At 32.4% G+C, this 17,035-nt stretch overlaps 1 protein-coding gene across 3 annotated transcripts in view; it reads right to left on the reverse strand.

Moving 5' to 3' along the window:
* The window catches only part of Pgant2 (polypeptide N-acetylgalactosaminyltransferase 2), a 119,064-nt gene extending 104,570 nt beyond the window's left edge, over positions 1–14,494 (reverse strand). The window contains exon 1 of one of the 3 annotated variants that reach the window (XM_076118016.1): positions 14,135–14,492. In XM_076118016.1, the coding sequence (XP_075974131.1) occupies positions 14,135–14,227 (93 nt within the window). In that variant the 5' untranslated portion in view covers positions 14,228–14,492. Of the gene's footprint in view, positions 1–14,134 lie in introns of all 3 variants that reach the window. The other 2 variants (XM_076118017.1, XM_076118018.1) reach the window with 2 other exon arrangements.
* Positions 14,495–17,035: the final 2,541 nt, after the last annotated feature.

Here is a 17,035-nt window from a genome sequence, read left to right on the forward strand (position 1 = left end):
TTTCATAACCATACATTTTCGCTATTGTAAGGGGCTTTATCCGGCAGTCGACGTCTCCCAGCAATATGATTAGGATGATGATAAGTTTTCAATTATGCTAAACATCATTATGCTATATTTAAAATTACTGTAACATTCAACAAGGCATTCCTTATACTCGGTCCTGTAGACTAGCGAGCGTTTTCCTTTAAAACAACATAGAACAATAGGTCTAGTAGAGCGCTCTAATGGCGCTGTAACGTCTTTCATACAAAATTTATCGATAACTACTTAATTTTTGATAGCGACAGGAAGTTGTCTTAACAATATAACAAAGTGTTGCATAGTCTATTTTTGCGGTCTACTTTAGGTATCGTTACAATCGTACGACACTGCAACCAATTTCTAAACGTTAGATAGATTGAATAATGACCGACACTATGCATGGAGCAATAAATTTTGATGACAGCGTTTAAATTTTATTAGCACTATTATTTTTATGTAGCAGCCTGTTTTAGGTTTCGTTACAAAGTGTTTTGTAGTCATTTGACGTAAGTGTTACATTTTAAACGAGTATGGATAATAAATATACAAATTATTACATTGTATTGTGTAAAATGAAATGTTGTAACTAAAAAGTTAAGGTTTTTATAAACTGAATAATGACTGAAGAGATCCTTAAATATATCAGAAAATGGTTTTTTTGGCTTAGTTTAGTACTAAATTGAACATTTATAGAACAATGTAATATTCTAGTTGCTTGTTTTGATTTCATTCATATTATGCTATCTATGGGTTCAGACTACATACAACAATTTTCTACAGACAGATTTTGCGAAGCATTTAAAGAAAACAAAGCAGTAGTAACAAATACAATTTACAAGTCCCAATACAAAGACGATGCAGTAAAACGTTTCGAGTAAATAATACAGTGTTAAAACGAACGAGTTCGAATACCAACGACAAAGTGCACGCAGCCGTGGGTTGAATTAAATAGTTCATTAGTAACTTGAAACTTAACAACGAAGGAAACTGAAGAAGTGAGAATTGTTCTTTTTAAGACAATTCTCGTTTTAAAAATAGTAATATTGTTGTGGGGATTTATACAAAACATACTGGCAATAGATACAAAGTAACACCGTAAAATTATAAGAAACAACTTTGTTTCAACAACTATAAAATTTGTGATAGACAATAAAACATTATTCATCGAAAGAAAAGAAAAGTTTGCCTTCGTTGGTGAGTATTATCGAGTGGTTTGAGACTCATGCGCAGTTTGGTATATTGTTGATTCACGACTGCTTATATTATATACTTAGCTTTTTATCAAAATAAGAAATAAAATTTTCCTTTAATAACCGCAAAAAACAAGTGTTACTACACAATGTTTAAAAAAGACACATAAATACTAACAAACTATAAATAATTTACGCTACACATTTTCTTAGAAAAATAAACCCCTACTTTTTTTTCAATCGCATTTTTTCAGTGAGTAAGATGACAGGGGAAAAGGTTTATTGTAGCTGGCAATTTACTGGCCCGATGGCACTGAATAATAGTGGCAACTTATCCTTTACTTTAATATCCGAGACCTGCGGACGGGGACCCTTTCCACCCCTTTGTGCAGGGGATTCACCCCGTGAGGGTAATATACTTGTCAGATTTTTGGTCGCGGATTTCTGTATAGGTATTTTGATCTTTGGAAAAATTTAATTCACGAATTATTTTTTTCCATTCTGCCACATTTGGCTTCATAAGTAGTTGTAAAAAGTAATGCGATACAAAACTGAAGTAACACGTTAGACATAAATCGTTTTGCATTATTTTAAACGGTAGTATTTTTATATTATGTCGTAACTTATATAGAACATTACTTTGAGAACAAGTTTTTGTTCGCAATTACTTCAATAAAGTTCCAATTTTTGTATAAGAAGATGGCATGGAGGAGCCTACTGCATTATACATTATACCATCCAGACGAGATGAAAATCCCCAAATAACGATTTGCTAAAACAAATGTCCCGAGCCAAAAACTAGCACACATAGTCTACATTCGGACTCCAATACCAAAGAAAAATAGGGGTGTAAACCTCCGTAACAAATGTGCTCTTGCAAGGGTAGGTTATTAAAACAAGGGCGCAAATAGGGGTTGCATTCCTCTACGCAAGAGAAAAGGAAAAAGGAACTTATTATATTCTTATTTTACGACAGCCAACGGGTTAATTTCATTGGTTATTTATTCCTCGCTGAGATGTTCGGAATAATATTATGTAAATAACTTTTGGGTTCTGATTACGAGTATTTACGGCTTCTCATATCAGCAAGCTAAGTTGTGATAGTATAAGCCTTGAAACACACCAAAAATATGTAGATACTACCTGACCTGGCATTATTAGCGTTCGGTAAAAAAAATATGAAAATTAAGTAGCCTATGTTGACTAATATGACCTGGCTTCGATTCCCGGGTCAGGCATAGTGCGAATGCTGTTGTCTGATTTAAATTAGAATAGCCTCAATAGCAACTCAGAGGTTTGTAACGTGCCTAGTAGGTATATGGCAATAGGATCACTCCCTATTACAAGGGACTAATATGGCGAAACGTGGGTACATATAAAAATAGTTGTATGAAATACAAATATGTATGTATGTAAGTATAATCAGTCCAGAAAACCAGTCTCAATTAGGCCTATTATCTCAAGGCGTTACATAAAATGAATACCAATTACCGTAATAAAGTAATGTAGAAGTAACCTAAATATGTAATACTAACAAGCTACTGTGTACATAAACGTTATCTCATATACGACCAACAGCTACTGATAAAAGGTATTTAACCTCATTCATGCAAATAAGCCTTCGTTTTATGAAAACGTGTTATTTAATTATTTAGGCTTAAGTTAAGTTATCTGTGGGAAAACCTGTACAGGTGGTTCTCCTATTTTCTATTTTAAACAACGCCTATTAAAATGTAAATACATGAGTACTTTTAGACCACTTTTAGTATTACACAAAACCATTTTTTTTTCTTTTTTTTTTTTTTTTTGTTGTAAAAGCTTCTTATCCAATACCAATCGAACCCATGACTCACAGATATTAAAAAGGGATAGGACGAACACTACAACCATACGTAAAATTATGTCATAAGTTTTATTAGTCCGGAAATACTTTAAGATTTTCACCGCTAGATGGCGGTGTACGGCGAGTGCGCATATTTTTTCTTACCAAAATACTGTCCCACTGCTGGGCAAAGATCTGTTCCCGAAGTGAGGGATTTAGGTCTTGAGTTTACCACACCAGCCTTCGAGAGAATTTTTAATTGCGAATAATTAACCTTTATACTTATTGCATAGCTACTTACCTTATCAATACCTAAAGGAACTATAAACTTACTTTTATTGCGTCATAAAGTAGTAATAATCCGATTTATTATACAACCAATTAGGTTAAAATGATTGTGTATGCATTCGACACGAATGAAACGAAACGAATTGTGTGTGTGCGGAAAATGCTGGATTTTATTGGTGGAGTCTCTACATTTGATTTAAAAGAGATAAAACAAAATACTGAATTTATTGCCGTATTTTTTTACACACAAAAATAAATAATACGTGTATATTTTGTTTGCTAGACGGACTAAAAACCAATTTGACAACATCTCTATTGGGTATTGACGTCAATTTTGAATGTTGTTATGAGCTCTACATTATAAAAATGTATTAGTTGTTAAAGTCAAAAGCGAGGCCTTGAGAAAAATTTAAAACTTTTATTTTAATCTGATTCATGAGGATCAGTTATGTGCAAAAATCGAAAAGGACTTTTGTAAAATTACTTTTTAAACCGGGCAAAGCCGGGGTTGGCCGCTTGTATAAAATAAAATAAACTTCTTTTTAAACCGTCGTGTTTTAGAGTTAAAATCTAATTTCAAGCCTAAAACACATGTTTTAGCAATTCCCCCAATCTAGGCAACCTAATTTAGACTAAGACCCAAAGTTTCGTGTCTCAAAACATTACCTTGAACCCTTGGGCACCACTTTGTAGTACAATTTGTATGTAGTCAAATATTAATAAGAACAAGTAATCTGCTTGAAAGGATAGTCGAAGGTTGGGGTACGAAGTTTACTAAAGGAATATGTTACAGAAGTTTATTGGTAGAAGAGTGACTCGTGAATTTTGCTTTGTATGATGTTGTTTTGACGTGTAAGGTAAGGATTTATTGGCACAAAGCTACAAGCGAATGGTTTTTCTCATGAGAGAGTAGCTTTTGTACCTCTTACAAAATATTCTGTGAACAGATAGTTTTGAGTATCAGTATAAAGCAGGTTTTAGTTACAAAAGCTAGGGTCACGTGGAAATGTTTCGGAAAAAAGTCTTCTGAATTATTATAAGCTTTAACATTCCAAATCATAATGTTTTGTAAATAGGTAGTTTTGGGCAAAAGTCCGGTATAAAAATTAATTTAGGTCAGGTCACTGCTTTACCAGCTAATTTACGAATTACTAAATGCTGACCTGTATTTTCTTTTCAAATTAAATGGTGCTCATGAATTATTATTTCTTTGGATTTTAATTGTTTAGTTTAACTAGAGGTATTGCATTGAACTTATCACTATTCTTTCACGCGTTTTCTTACGACATCCTATGATCCTCTGGAAATTCCTAAATCAAGAAACGAATAACAATACTGAAAAATTATACATTTTAATAAAAGACTTTCCTTTTTCTCAACCTCCTCATATAAAGTAAAACTCATGGTCATAATGTGAATGAACTGCAATTTTTCATACAACCTCGCACCCTATTCCGTTAGTGAGCCATATTGATCGGATCGCCCTACGGCTCCTTTAACTTAGGGTGGCCACCAACATTCACCATCCCAGTCCGTCGTATAGCGTCGTCTCTCTCACACACTGCACTTGCTTCATGAGTATTTGATCATATGCAAACTGTTTGAGTTCCTATTGAGTTTGTTATTCAGTTGGTTTTTCATTTAATTTTGTTGAGAGAAAATATTATAAGCAGTGTTTGCTTTTTCATTTTAGAATCAAAAGAATAAATTCAATAAATTTTTTAAAGACTTTTATTTTTTAGTCTGCAGAATCAAATATCTCAGGTAACATAAAATATTAATTAGATGTATTTTTGTTTTATGACACATAAAGGTTTTAAATTATATTGAAATAAACTCTTGTCGTGAAATAATATTAAAATGATTACAAGAAAAGTATATGACAGGTACATTTTCATCGAATACGCACGTGTTACTACTAATTTCGCATTCCTTGAAATAATGTTTATTTATAACCCTAAAACTCGTAAGGCAATTAAACAAAAACGATAACATTGTTCTAAAATAGAAGTAATTAGCAGTTGACAAAAACACATTTGTCACAAACAGGTTCTTCGTACTAATTAAATTAACCTCGCAAATTGGGGTCGTAAACTTAATGAGCTAATCCGTCCCTCTACTAATTATATTCGTAGTGACACTGAAATAGTGGAAAAACTTATGTTGGGAGTTAATTTCGAAATTGTATTTAAGTTTCCTTTTCCATATATTTATATAGTATCGATATTTATTTAGAGACTTGCTCTTCAAATACATATTTTTAAATAATTTAAATAAACAACTTTGTAATTAAATGCCCTTATATCTTTAATATTCCATTTGAGGAATCTGTCACTTCTCAATTTTATAGAAATTGAACCATTATCAAGAATTGAAGTAACAATTCAACAACGTTTTGGTCATCCACACCCGCTGCATATCATATGCATATCACAGATGCAAACAATAACAAGAACTGATAAAAAACTTCCATGTAATAGTTATTTGTCCATTCAGCTTTAAAAAAGTGCTCTAAAACCTTTATTAATTTACCGTTAATCCAAATTTTCTCCTTCGAATCTCTGAGGAAGAAAAACAAACGCAGTATTCAGATCAAAAACCATTAGTATAACAGAAGTAGATTAAATCTACTTAGTATAAATCAACTCACTAAATAAAACGAATTGAAGCGAGTGCCTGAAAATGAATCAAGATAAATTACCAAAATGAATCGTCTGAACTCATAAAGTTAAAATATGAGACGATATTTTTCAAAGCTTTTTACGAACAAGGAATATTAAAATTCCATAGTAAGGTAGTGTTTATAGCTGTGAAATACGAATCCCTTAGAACGAATTTTAAGGCAAATAAACTTTTTCTAAATAGACTTTTTCTTAGTAACTGTTGTTTTTCTAACAAGTTCTGTTAAGATAATTATCGTAATTTATAGAAATATGATATATGTGAAAAATGGTGAAGATGGATGTTCGTTTGCTTCTGTTCCACACAAAAACTACTGAACATATTTTAATGAAGTTTGGTACACAGATAGTTTATTAACCTTTTTTTAACACATAGGATACTTCATATCCCGGGAAATCTTCTCATGCGGTCAAAGTCGCAATCAAAAGTTTATTATCGATATACATATTATTATATTAATACTTTATAAAACTGTTTGGGTGCTCCACTACCGTATTTTTATGGGCAAACATATATATTATGCTTAGGGCCTCAAAATACACACTACTTCGGGTAAATAAATAAGCGATAAAAATATAAACTACTTTACAGAAGCTAAATTTTTACGATTCATAATAAAATATACTGGCCTTTTTCATTTTAAGCTGCATTTTTATACCCTTAAGTTAAAGATACGACACATTGTATCGCCGTTAACCCTTATAAACCCCTATAAATGTAAGACAAGGGGTTCTTGGGGGACAATAACCCGATACTCGGCTGTTGACTTTAGCCCTTCGCTGGGTTTAACTTTCCGATGTAGTGGTGGAATTATTGGAACAAGTTAAGCCTTTGCAGCGGCCTTTTGGGTTTGGTGCCTGTTTTGTACAAAAACATGTTTTGATTGTAGTTTGGTATCGTGTTTTTTAAGCCTGTCCTGCGTCAAAATTGTATTTTAAAGGGATAAAATACTCCTAATTTGTCCAGCGCAGTGTACTAAAAACTAAACTCATATAATTGCTTTTCCCATCTCCGTGATTCCGTAATCTTACCCAAATTTTAATAAAAAAAAAATTGTTGCATTGTTAATCGTCCTATCTACACCATTGACTAACATCATTATAATGCCTTATTTTATGGCTAGCCGTAGCCAATTGTAAAATAAAGTAGGCTCATATCATAACAAATAACCATTAAACTAACAACACACCGTATAATACTAACATAAGTAGTAAATCATGAAACATTATTGTATAATTGCTGTTTGAACTTAGATATCCGTCTGCTGATCATTGGTGAAAATTGATTTTTTCTTATTTATATTAGAATATTTCTCAGTAGTAGTCCGGAGTTAGGTATCGTGCCCGGAATTCGGCAATAAGCTCACCCCTTTTTACCTATTTGACTAACATTGTTAATGGCAAAACGCGGTTGCATTTTATACACCGCTACTTTAACAGGCGTGATATCTATACTAATATTATAAAGCTGAAGAGTTTGTTTGTTTGAACGCGCTAATCTCGGGAACTACTGGTTCGATTTGAAAAATTCTTTCAGTGTTAGATAGATTCAATAGGCGCAGAGTACCAGTAAAAAATGTTACAAAAACCGGATAAAATTCACCCATTCTCTCTTATGTGACGGAAGCGAAGTTGGGCGGGTCAGCTAGTTATGTATATGTGTAGGTATTAAAATATGTTAAATATTTTTATAGTTAATCCTGCTTACATATGTAATTTGTGGCAATGTCTATTACCATATTTCGTACATGCAACCGAGAATATCCCAACACATCGAATAAGGAATGCTATCTGAGATTTCATCAGAGTTATTTAATCTACTGCAGACGTTCAGTTATTTCAATATTCACGATAATATTTTTGGTTATAATAATGGTTATTGTAACTTCATTACCGTGTTATTCATCTCAGATAATAAGGATATTGTTTAAACAAAACATAAATGAATATGCTGAATGCAAACCAGGAAGGAAGCCATAATACACAATCGGTATTATATTTCGCAATAATATTGATGAAATAAGTTTATATTATTTAATAACTGCACGTGTTATACATAAATATGATCACGATTGTTATATTACCGAAATCTGCAAGCTCACTTCGCCGTTTGCTATGCTAATCCACTATAATAGGGACAGAGCGAATTTCGGACTACTATAGAAAATACGCTGATGTAAACTAAAAAATACCTGACTAGGAAATCGAACCTAAAATCTCGTGTATGACTTTAGCAGTCAGACACACTATCGTGATCAGCAGTCGCATAATACACTACCATTTGGAATACAACGCCAAGTTTTAAATAAAAAAAAATCTACGTGTTTCACGGATTAGCAAAGCGATTTAAATTATTATTACTTAAAAGTTATACGGCTTGGTCTTCAAGGAAAATCTAAACGTGATTTGACAAAACGTTCAGTAAAAAATCCATTTTAATCTAATCTAGTAATGTTTGTAAACAGAGATAACACTACATTATCGGTATTTCGTACTACTGATAATGATGTCTGTTAATCCTAAATGAATTATGACGTCTCTTATCTATTTTAAAATGCACTGGGTCAATGAGTAATGCATTTTTATGACATTTTTGCCTCTGTGTTGGACGGTAATGTATACGATTATTTATCACGAACACTCAGGTTCCATTTATGGATCAATCAAAGTTGTATTGGGCTTTTCATTTATGTAACAAATGTCATAAAAACGATTTGGTAACTTGCGCGGTGAATCGCAAATGAGGTGGGACTAACGTTATTAATGTTGAAATGCGAGTGTATTTACTCTACATACCTCTCTTTGTCCTCCTTGGGGGATAACAGAACAGGCGTGATGTTTTCCCGACCTGGGAATCAAATCCGATACCTTTGCATGGCAATCGCAAATTACTTATAAGTATCATATTATTAGTACTATTAGTAGGGTATTAAAGTCTCTCATACAGTCTGCTCTCATTTGAAATGGGTCATTCAATCCACATCTCCAATTGAATCAAAATATTCGCGCAGTTATCTTAAAAATCTTCGTCACAATCTCGACTATGAAAGTCCGAGAGATTCTTGTGTAACGGTTACATCTTTTAATACGCTTTTTGTAGTAAGTGCATGTTGCTCAATATCAAATAGGAATGAGGTCGCTACCTTTATTTGTAATGCGGTTGATACAAGAATGCTGGTAAAAGTAAATAAGAAACAGATGTGGATCCTGTTTTTTTTGTGGATTGTCATACTAAAAAGATTATCGTTTGAGATTACTTTTAAGTAGGTACTTACTTGTTCCAAAGTGTTAGTGGTATATCAACACATGCCTACAAAATACTAAAATTATCACATTTTAACAAAGTCTGGCCGATATTTTTTTTTTATATGGCATGAAGCAAATTGAAGACAAGGGATTTTAGTACATCCCAATCGAGAAAAGTATGAAAGTGATCCTTTGGAAAGCAAGTAATATTCAAATGGCAGTATAAGTATGCAAACTACGGTCAAAACCCCAATTACGCTATCCGAAATTTTAACCAGTGGTGGTAAAACCGTTCATTAGTATTTTTTTATTAATCAGGACATTACAATTTTTTAGATTATTTTTGAGGAAACAGCCTAAAGTATATAGTTAAGTAGTGGGCTCTAAGTTTCCTTAACTTGTGGTAAATTTATTTGTGTTGGTCATAAACTACATACATTTTTCCATTTTATTATAATTTAGTTTCCTGAAAGAATGAATATAAATATATCTGTACTACAGTAATTAAACACTCCTGCCTACCATACTTACTTGTACTGCATAATTTGGACCCACAGCGTAAGTCAAAATGTAGATCAAAAATTATTTCTAGTGACTTCACATTCGTGTTATTTTGACACTACAAACAAACTGACAGCTATATAACATGTTATCAAATTGATAAACGAGATACCATTACATCACATGTAGCGTAATGACGGACGTATATTTTTGTAACAAATTTAAATCAACAAACAACACTCATGTTCTGACATACGACTCTAAACGTGTGGGTAGAAAGAAAATATCAACGAAAATGTGTCAAAATAAATAAATGTGATGTAAAGATAAAAGAAAGCTATAAGTACTCGAAATACTTGTAACTTAAAGTAAAAGTAAGGAATTAAAGTTTCGAATAAATTATTTTTATAATATTTCTATTTATACGATGTTAGCACAACTATAATGTACAGTTTTTGTCTACTCTGGCTCTGTACAAGAAATATTATAAAATAGAGCCCTCTTTAGTAAGTACGATTCTGTGCGAGTAGTATCATCAGAAAGCAGTCTTCTCTAAGAGGTAATCCATCACTCTGTCCAATTATAATTTAACAAGTGCTGGTGCTAACTATAAAATTACTCTTGTAGTAGGTATGCAAAATTTAAGTTTCAATCATATTTTAGTACTATTTAGCTGGTATACCTTTCTCAAAACTCAACAACAAAATTATGCAACATTCTGAAATGTCAAACAAAATAACAGTGTTTAACAGATCACAAATACAAATTGTATTGTAGCGCTAGAGCTCACCTTCAAACCGTATCATTACGTGATACAGGGGACTAAGCAGGAAACAATATCTAGACATCACCTAGTACTGTTACTATAGTCCTACAACTAAGTAGAGACGCACGCACCATTGAATAGGCATACTAATATGACGTCTATTATACCTGAAGGTGTAGGCAGAAGTGTATGATATATAGAGGTACATACATACAATGTTAGTCGCATGTAATAGAGGCCTATTGCCATATATCGAGCACATTGCCAAACTCCAGACCACAATTTAAAATAATTTTATACAAATAAGACCAATAGAACTTTATCAGACTCGTATCTTTATCAACTTGTAGTCAGCAGTTGGCTACCGGCAGACGCATAAGCTTGCATGTTCTAAATTCTGAATTTTGTATACCTCTTACAGCTGCGAACCTAGCGTACAAGATTCTATACTAAGTTGTTAGACTGTAGAAACTTGAGTGAACGTGCATTGTGCAATGCAAATGATAAAAAATAATTCTAATCAAAAATGTTTTAAATCTATGTTGTAACTTCGAAAGTAATAAGTAGTGTTGCAAGTTTTTTTGATCGTAGATAAGATTGTGTCTAGTGTTTTGTTATTTTATTCTTAGGTTTTGTTTATTAGACTTTATCTGTATATATGCGTCTCATACCCAAAGGTGTAGGCAGAGGTGATTGAAATACATTCACTTTTCACCATTAACAATATTAGTTCCATGTAATAGGAGCCGAGTTTATTGCAGTAGTCCAGGCTATGCAAAAATAATCTAATATCAATTAGAAAATACCAATAGTACTTTGCCAGACTCGGGAATTGAATCCAAAGATTTATGATCAGCAGTCTGATACACTGATCCCGTCACAAAGGCCGTCAACTAATACTATTATCCAACTTATATTACTTACCTAACCATTCATTAAATTTCCTTTTATCATTACACTAATTTCATCCGCGCGAAAAGATTTCTCGATGTAAAAAGTATCCTTTGTGTTAATCCAGGTTATAAGCTATATAGGAATGTACCAAAATTAATCGAAACCCATCTCGTGGATTTTTCGAGAAAGAGTAACAAATTTTCGCATTGCTAATATTAGTAGATTGTTTAATAAAAAAATAGCATTTCATTATAGATGAACATAAAACAATAAGTGTTGTTCATGATATAGGTAATTGTTTGATTGTAAACTACACGCGAGAATGCATTCGCGTGAAATATTGTGTGATTTCTGATAGCTATAATTATACTGCGATAAAAAGATTTTTAAATTGCCCGATAATCACTTAATTTCATTTCACCATCATTGATCTATACCTACTTATATTATAACAACGAAAGTTTGACCGTCTATTTATAACGTTTTCAGTACCTAACTGCTAAACTGTTTATGTTCAATCAGCATGGATGCAGTTTAAGGCCTAAGACCGTTTTTTTTTAATGTTTATTTTAGGATCTCTGTTTCGGTCAACTTCTCTTAGGATCTGAACAACGGAATTCCAATTTTCATGCGAGCGGCGCTTGCGGTTTTCCTAGTCGCGTTTTTATATCTACAAGAGCGTATTCTTCTTAAAGAGCTAATAAAATCGCAAGCCATAAAACAATTTCGAAGGAAGTAAAAGATTTACAAGATAAAAATGTGTACGTGCAAATAAAATCTTTACTTAGGCATTTCCTCTGCGTACTCGTAAAGTAAAACAATATTTAACTAATGAGTAGCTATTTACATACTCATACGTGTGTCATTCATCTTATTATCATGCATATTAGTCGCATTAGAGAGGGACAAAAAACCTTTTCAACTGTTTCAAGAAAACATATTACTGTACTGGCCTTTTGGAAATTCGTGGAAAATTTTCACGGCTACTTTTATTTTAGTTATAATTTGTTCGAATTAGTCTTATAAATTTTTTGACATTTGCAACACTAATATTTTTTTTTGTCGCAATAATGGCCTTAAATTTCAAAATTCGGTATATGGCAAAAAATAAAAATAAACTCATTCAAATTCATGATCGGAATTTGATTTCGTAAATGGCCTTCGCATTTTTTTAAAACGCAAACAGATTATAACGCAATGGCGTAAGTAGGCACGAGTGACAACTTAATGACAAATTAAACGTCTTGGATTATGATTAATTATGTTATTTATTACTGAGGAGGAAATAATATTATTATTGTATCAAAATGTAAGCTTATAGCACTAATAAGACATCATAATATTGTTTCTGAGTAACATAATTTAGAAGTAGGTATTTTAGTTATTTTATTTATATTTTTATTTCAAAATCATTGACGAATTTTCCACCGTAATTAATATTCATAACTTCAAGAAACAGCATCGAATCCGTAAAAATGCGCTGTAAAATGTAACAAAAAAAAAATACTTTTAAATTAGCCACGTTATAATTTTATTTTTATTTTAATGCCATTGTGCATTATTGTCGAAAAGCCTTTTAGAATTTTAATAGCGTAATATTACTTTTACTAACGTTAAAAAAAACCTAATAAAATATTAAGTCTGCTTGTTTAACAGTTTTAACGTTACATTTTATCGTTATGACATAACATAGTAACAAAACTAAACTAGGCCAGTGAAAACCTACAAAAATATTCAAAATAGCATTCATCCATCATTTTTATCGCTGCTATAAGGATATTAAGCAATTAATATTCACGTTCAACAATAACATTGCTATATTTATAACTACAACGAACAACACACGTAATTATGTCTTTTTTTAAGTATAAGTCGTAATTTAAATTTGGTGTTTACTGCATTTCCGTAATACGATAAACCGTCTAATTAAGTTACTTGAAACAAATACAGTAATTAGCGGTCTTAACGTGCCTTGAATAGCTTTGACATGCGATAAATGAGTAAAGAAAATAAATAAAAGAAAGCCTTAAGTCCTAAAATTAAAAGTAAAGAAATATAAATAAAGATATTTTTTTACTTCGTATTCTTTCAACGTTCAAACTGTAAAATAACCCTTATTATAATGTTTTCACAGATAATAAAAAATGACTTTTCTTTTTTTATATTTAAAAGCAACGTTGAACGTAAAGCATGTATTTTGTACTGTTTCATATTATGAATAACTGAATAAACGTTTTTCAAAGACAAGGTTTCATAGCAGTTAAATTAGCGTATTTAATAGCTTTTCAGTTAATTGTTACAAGAAACTGCGCTTTTCGCATAAAAAAATATTGAATTGGTATGTAGAAAATTCATAAAGATTATTTGAGTTATAATTTCAAGTTACGATTTGTAACATAACCTGACTACGTTACTATAAAACTTAAGCAAAAAAACGAGTTATTTTGCTAGAAGACTCACGCAATTTTGACTTTTCCAACAATTTGGACCAAGGCTACTTTTTGACTCATATTATAATAAAAAAATACAGTTTTTACTTTCATGAATTACTGTTATTTATGTTTCCGTAAGCTGCAGTTATCGTCGCGGGAGGTTCGCGCATGCGCACTGCAGCCCGCACCGGAGGTTGCAGCCATCTAACCTAACAGCTGATCATTGATAAACACTTCCTTCATTTCCCATCACTACAAACATACACAAAAGACGAAAAGACTAAACATACCTTTGACTGCGCTGTGTCCGGCTGCATGTAGTAGAATAGGAAAAACATCCACACAGCTCCTATTAGGAACATAATTTTGACGTTTCGACGCATTTTGACAGTTTATTATTCAACGAAACTGTTAAAAAATATTTCAATTTTTGAACTAAGCACTGGTTGTCACTTTTTTTTTCGTGTTCGAATTACGCGACTGTTATTTGTTTTTGATAACGCGGCGCGCGCGGCCGCGCTCTACGGTGCGGCGTGCGGACTGAAGCGGGTTCACAGTATAATACGAGATAGATGGCGGTCATGCGCGTATCGGTCCTCGACACCGAACCAAAATAGAACTTGCACAGTTTGGACGGCATCGACGTACTGCCACTACTGATCCTCTCACTGCATTGTTCTTGGTCAGTACAGCCTAGTTGGTAGGCATAGAATGTTAAGTAACCTAACATCGGAGTTTTATGAAAGTATACGAAACAATATAGAGACGGTTAGAACAAAGTTGCTAAGTTTTAAAAAGAGTATAACTTAGGTGTAACTTAACAGGTTGCTTTAAAAAATATATTTCTTATAGTTTCACCCAGTAAAATAAAATGTAAGAGCAAGCATAAATGAACTCTAGCTCTCTAAAAAAATACAATTATCTACTCGGCCAGGGAATCGAATTTTGTATGTATATACTACTGTTGGGAGCTATGTGTTTATTAGTATACTTTATAGCATAATTAAGGTTGAAGTTTTCTTATTAGAATTTTAAAAGCATTCTGTCTCAGTGGCTGAAAAGTTTTCAATTCTCCTCTTAACAAGATTTTCCCGTTCTCATGTCATATGTTAGAGTCGCTATAAACTTATGTGTTATTCTTGCCAAGAAAGCAAATGAAACTGGAGTTCTTTCATGCGTATAGAATATTTATTGTTTATTATTTTTCTTATAAAATGTTTGATAGGAACAGACTACAACTAGTGTAGAAGCATAAAGTAAGCATTTCAGAAAATTTTAGAAAAGCTAATTGCATAAATTTTTGTGTATCTGTAGCATAAAATAAACAAAGCGCAGAAATATAATTCGAGTATCAAAATCAAAATAAATCGCGAATGTCTCAAAAACTGTTTATTTTTATTACATTTGAGACAGAAAGTTGGCAAAATGTTATTCACTCCACGTTATAGAAGTGAAAATATTTGGCATAAGTCCACTTTTCTCCGTGAATTTAACATTATTGTTTAAAAACGCACTGCTTGTGTCAACATTTCCTTCGTATATCTTTTAGATGCGACACAAAAGATCTCTTCCTATTTATGTGACTGACATTTTTATTTCGTTTTCGTACAAATTTGTTTGTACATACATACATAAAATTATCTAGTCTCTTCTTCCCATAGGGGTAGGCAGAGACCAGAGAATTTCGTTTGTTCATTCATTAATAACGACCACAGTTTCACGGCTCATGTATAAGTGACGGGTAACCTATCCGAAACATATTGAGGCAGATATTTTTTTTACCAAAGACACACTGGTGGGTTTTTGGTAAAAAAAAATCATATTTAATTACGTCATTGACAATACTTATATTTCTATTTCACATGTTGTCGTTCTTTGGGCGGTTAAGATTTGACATTTGTGTTCTACTTAGTCCGAATTACTATCCACGTAACGCTAGTTTGTTTTATTTTATGGACTATCATGAGACCATTATGGACTGACAAGGACATTAATTCATTCACAATCATCATTGAAAATGTTATTTCATGTGTGGAAACCACATACAGTTTCGAAATAAAAATAACATCAATGTAGAGTACAATAAATTGCTAACTGCTCTCAGAAATAAAGATACGTTTTTATTAAAATTGTCAATCATTATTTACTGTCAATTATCTTCAGAACAATTTATGTGTAGATCAATATCAAAGTCTATCAGCTAACAAAGACAAAAACTGTCACTCTTCATTTCTTTAAGCTTGTTATACAGAGTGGAAACCGTGCAAAACAATTCACTCTCGATTTTTTACACGTTAATGACGTCATAGCGATCGAGAATCACTAGCGTTCTTAAGTCATATAGTCCGGCTACTTAGTAGAGGGCCTTAACATGCGTCGTTTATCTAGAATATCCATACTAATACTAATATTATAAATGCGAAAGTAACTCTGTCTGTCTGTCTGTCTGTCTGTCTGCTACTCAATCACACCTAAACTACTGAACCAATTTGCATGAAATTTGGTATGGAGATATTTTGATATCCGAGAAAGGACATAGGCTACTTTTTACCCCGGGAAAATGACGCATTTCCCGGGAAAATTCAGGTGGCGAACTAAGTCGCAAATAATCAATTTATAATGACATTGAATTAACAAAATTCCGTTGTCATGGCAACTGTTCTAATGGCGGATATGCCTTAGCGCGGCTTCGTTATATTAGGAGATATAAATAATTTTGAGAATATTTTTCGTGAAAAAAAGCATATTTTATATCATCACGCTACGACCAATAGGAGCTCAGTAACAGTAAAAAGTGTTATAAAAACGTGGAAAATTCTGACCCATTCTCTCTTATGTAACGCAAGCGAAGTTGCGCGGGTCAGCTATTTAGAATATATCTAATAAATCTGGGTATTTATTAAAATAAAATAGCTCTATCGAAAAGGATAACGTCAGTTGCTTAAACCATCAATGTAATAAATTTTGAATTTTGCTTACCTCCGTCGGTCACGAATCTTGCACTAAAGACTCACGACTCATTTGTCGGGTTATAGACATTTTCACGTAACGTAAGAGTAATAGTTTGAACTGATAGTGGGTACTGATTTAACCTAATTATATTGATTTGCTAAAAAATACATCCATAGCGAAGTAAGTGCAGTGGTTAAAGTGATCGCTGCGGTAGCAATGTTTGCAGAAGTCGTCGGTTC

Source organism: Anticarsia gemmatalis, chromosome 9, assembly GCF_050436995.1.
Source record: "Anticarsia gemmatalis isolate Benzon Research Colony breed Stoneville strain chromosome 9, ilAntGemm2 primary, whole genome shotgun sequence".
Lineage (NCBI taxonomy): Eukaryota > Metazoa > Arthropoda > Insecta > Lepidoptera > Erebidae > Anticarsia > Anticarsia gemmatalis.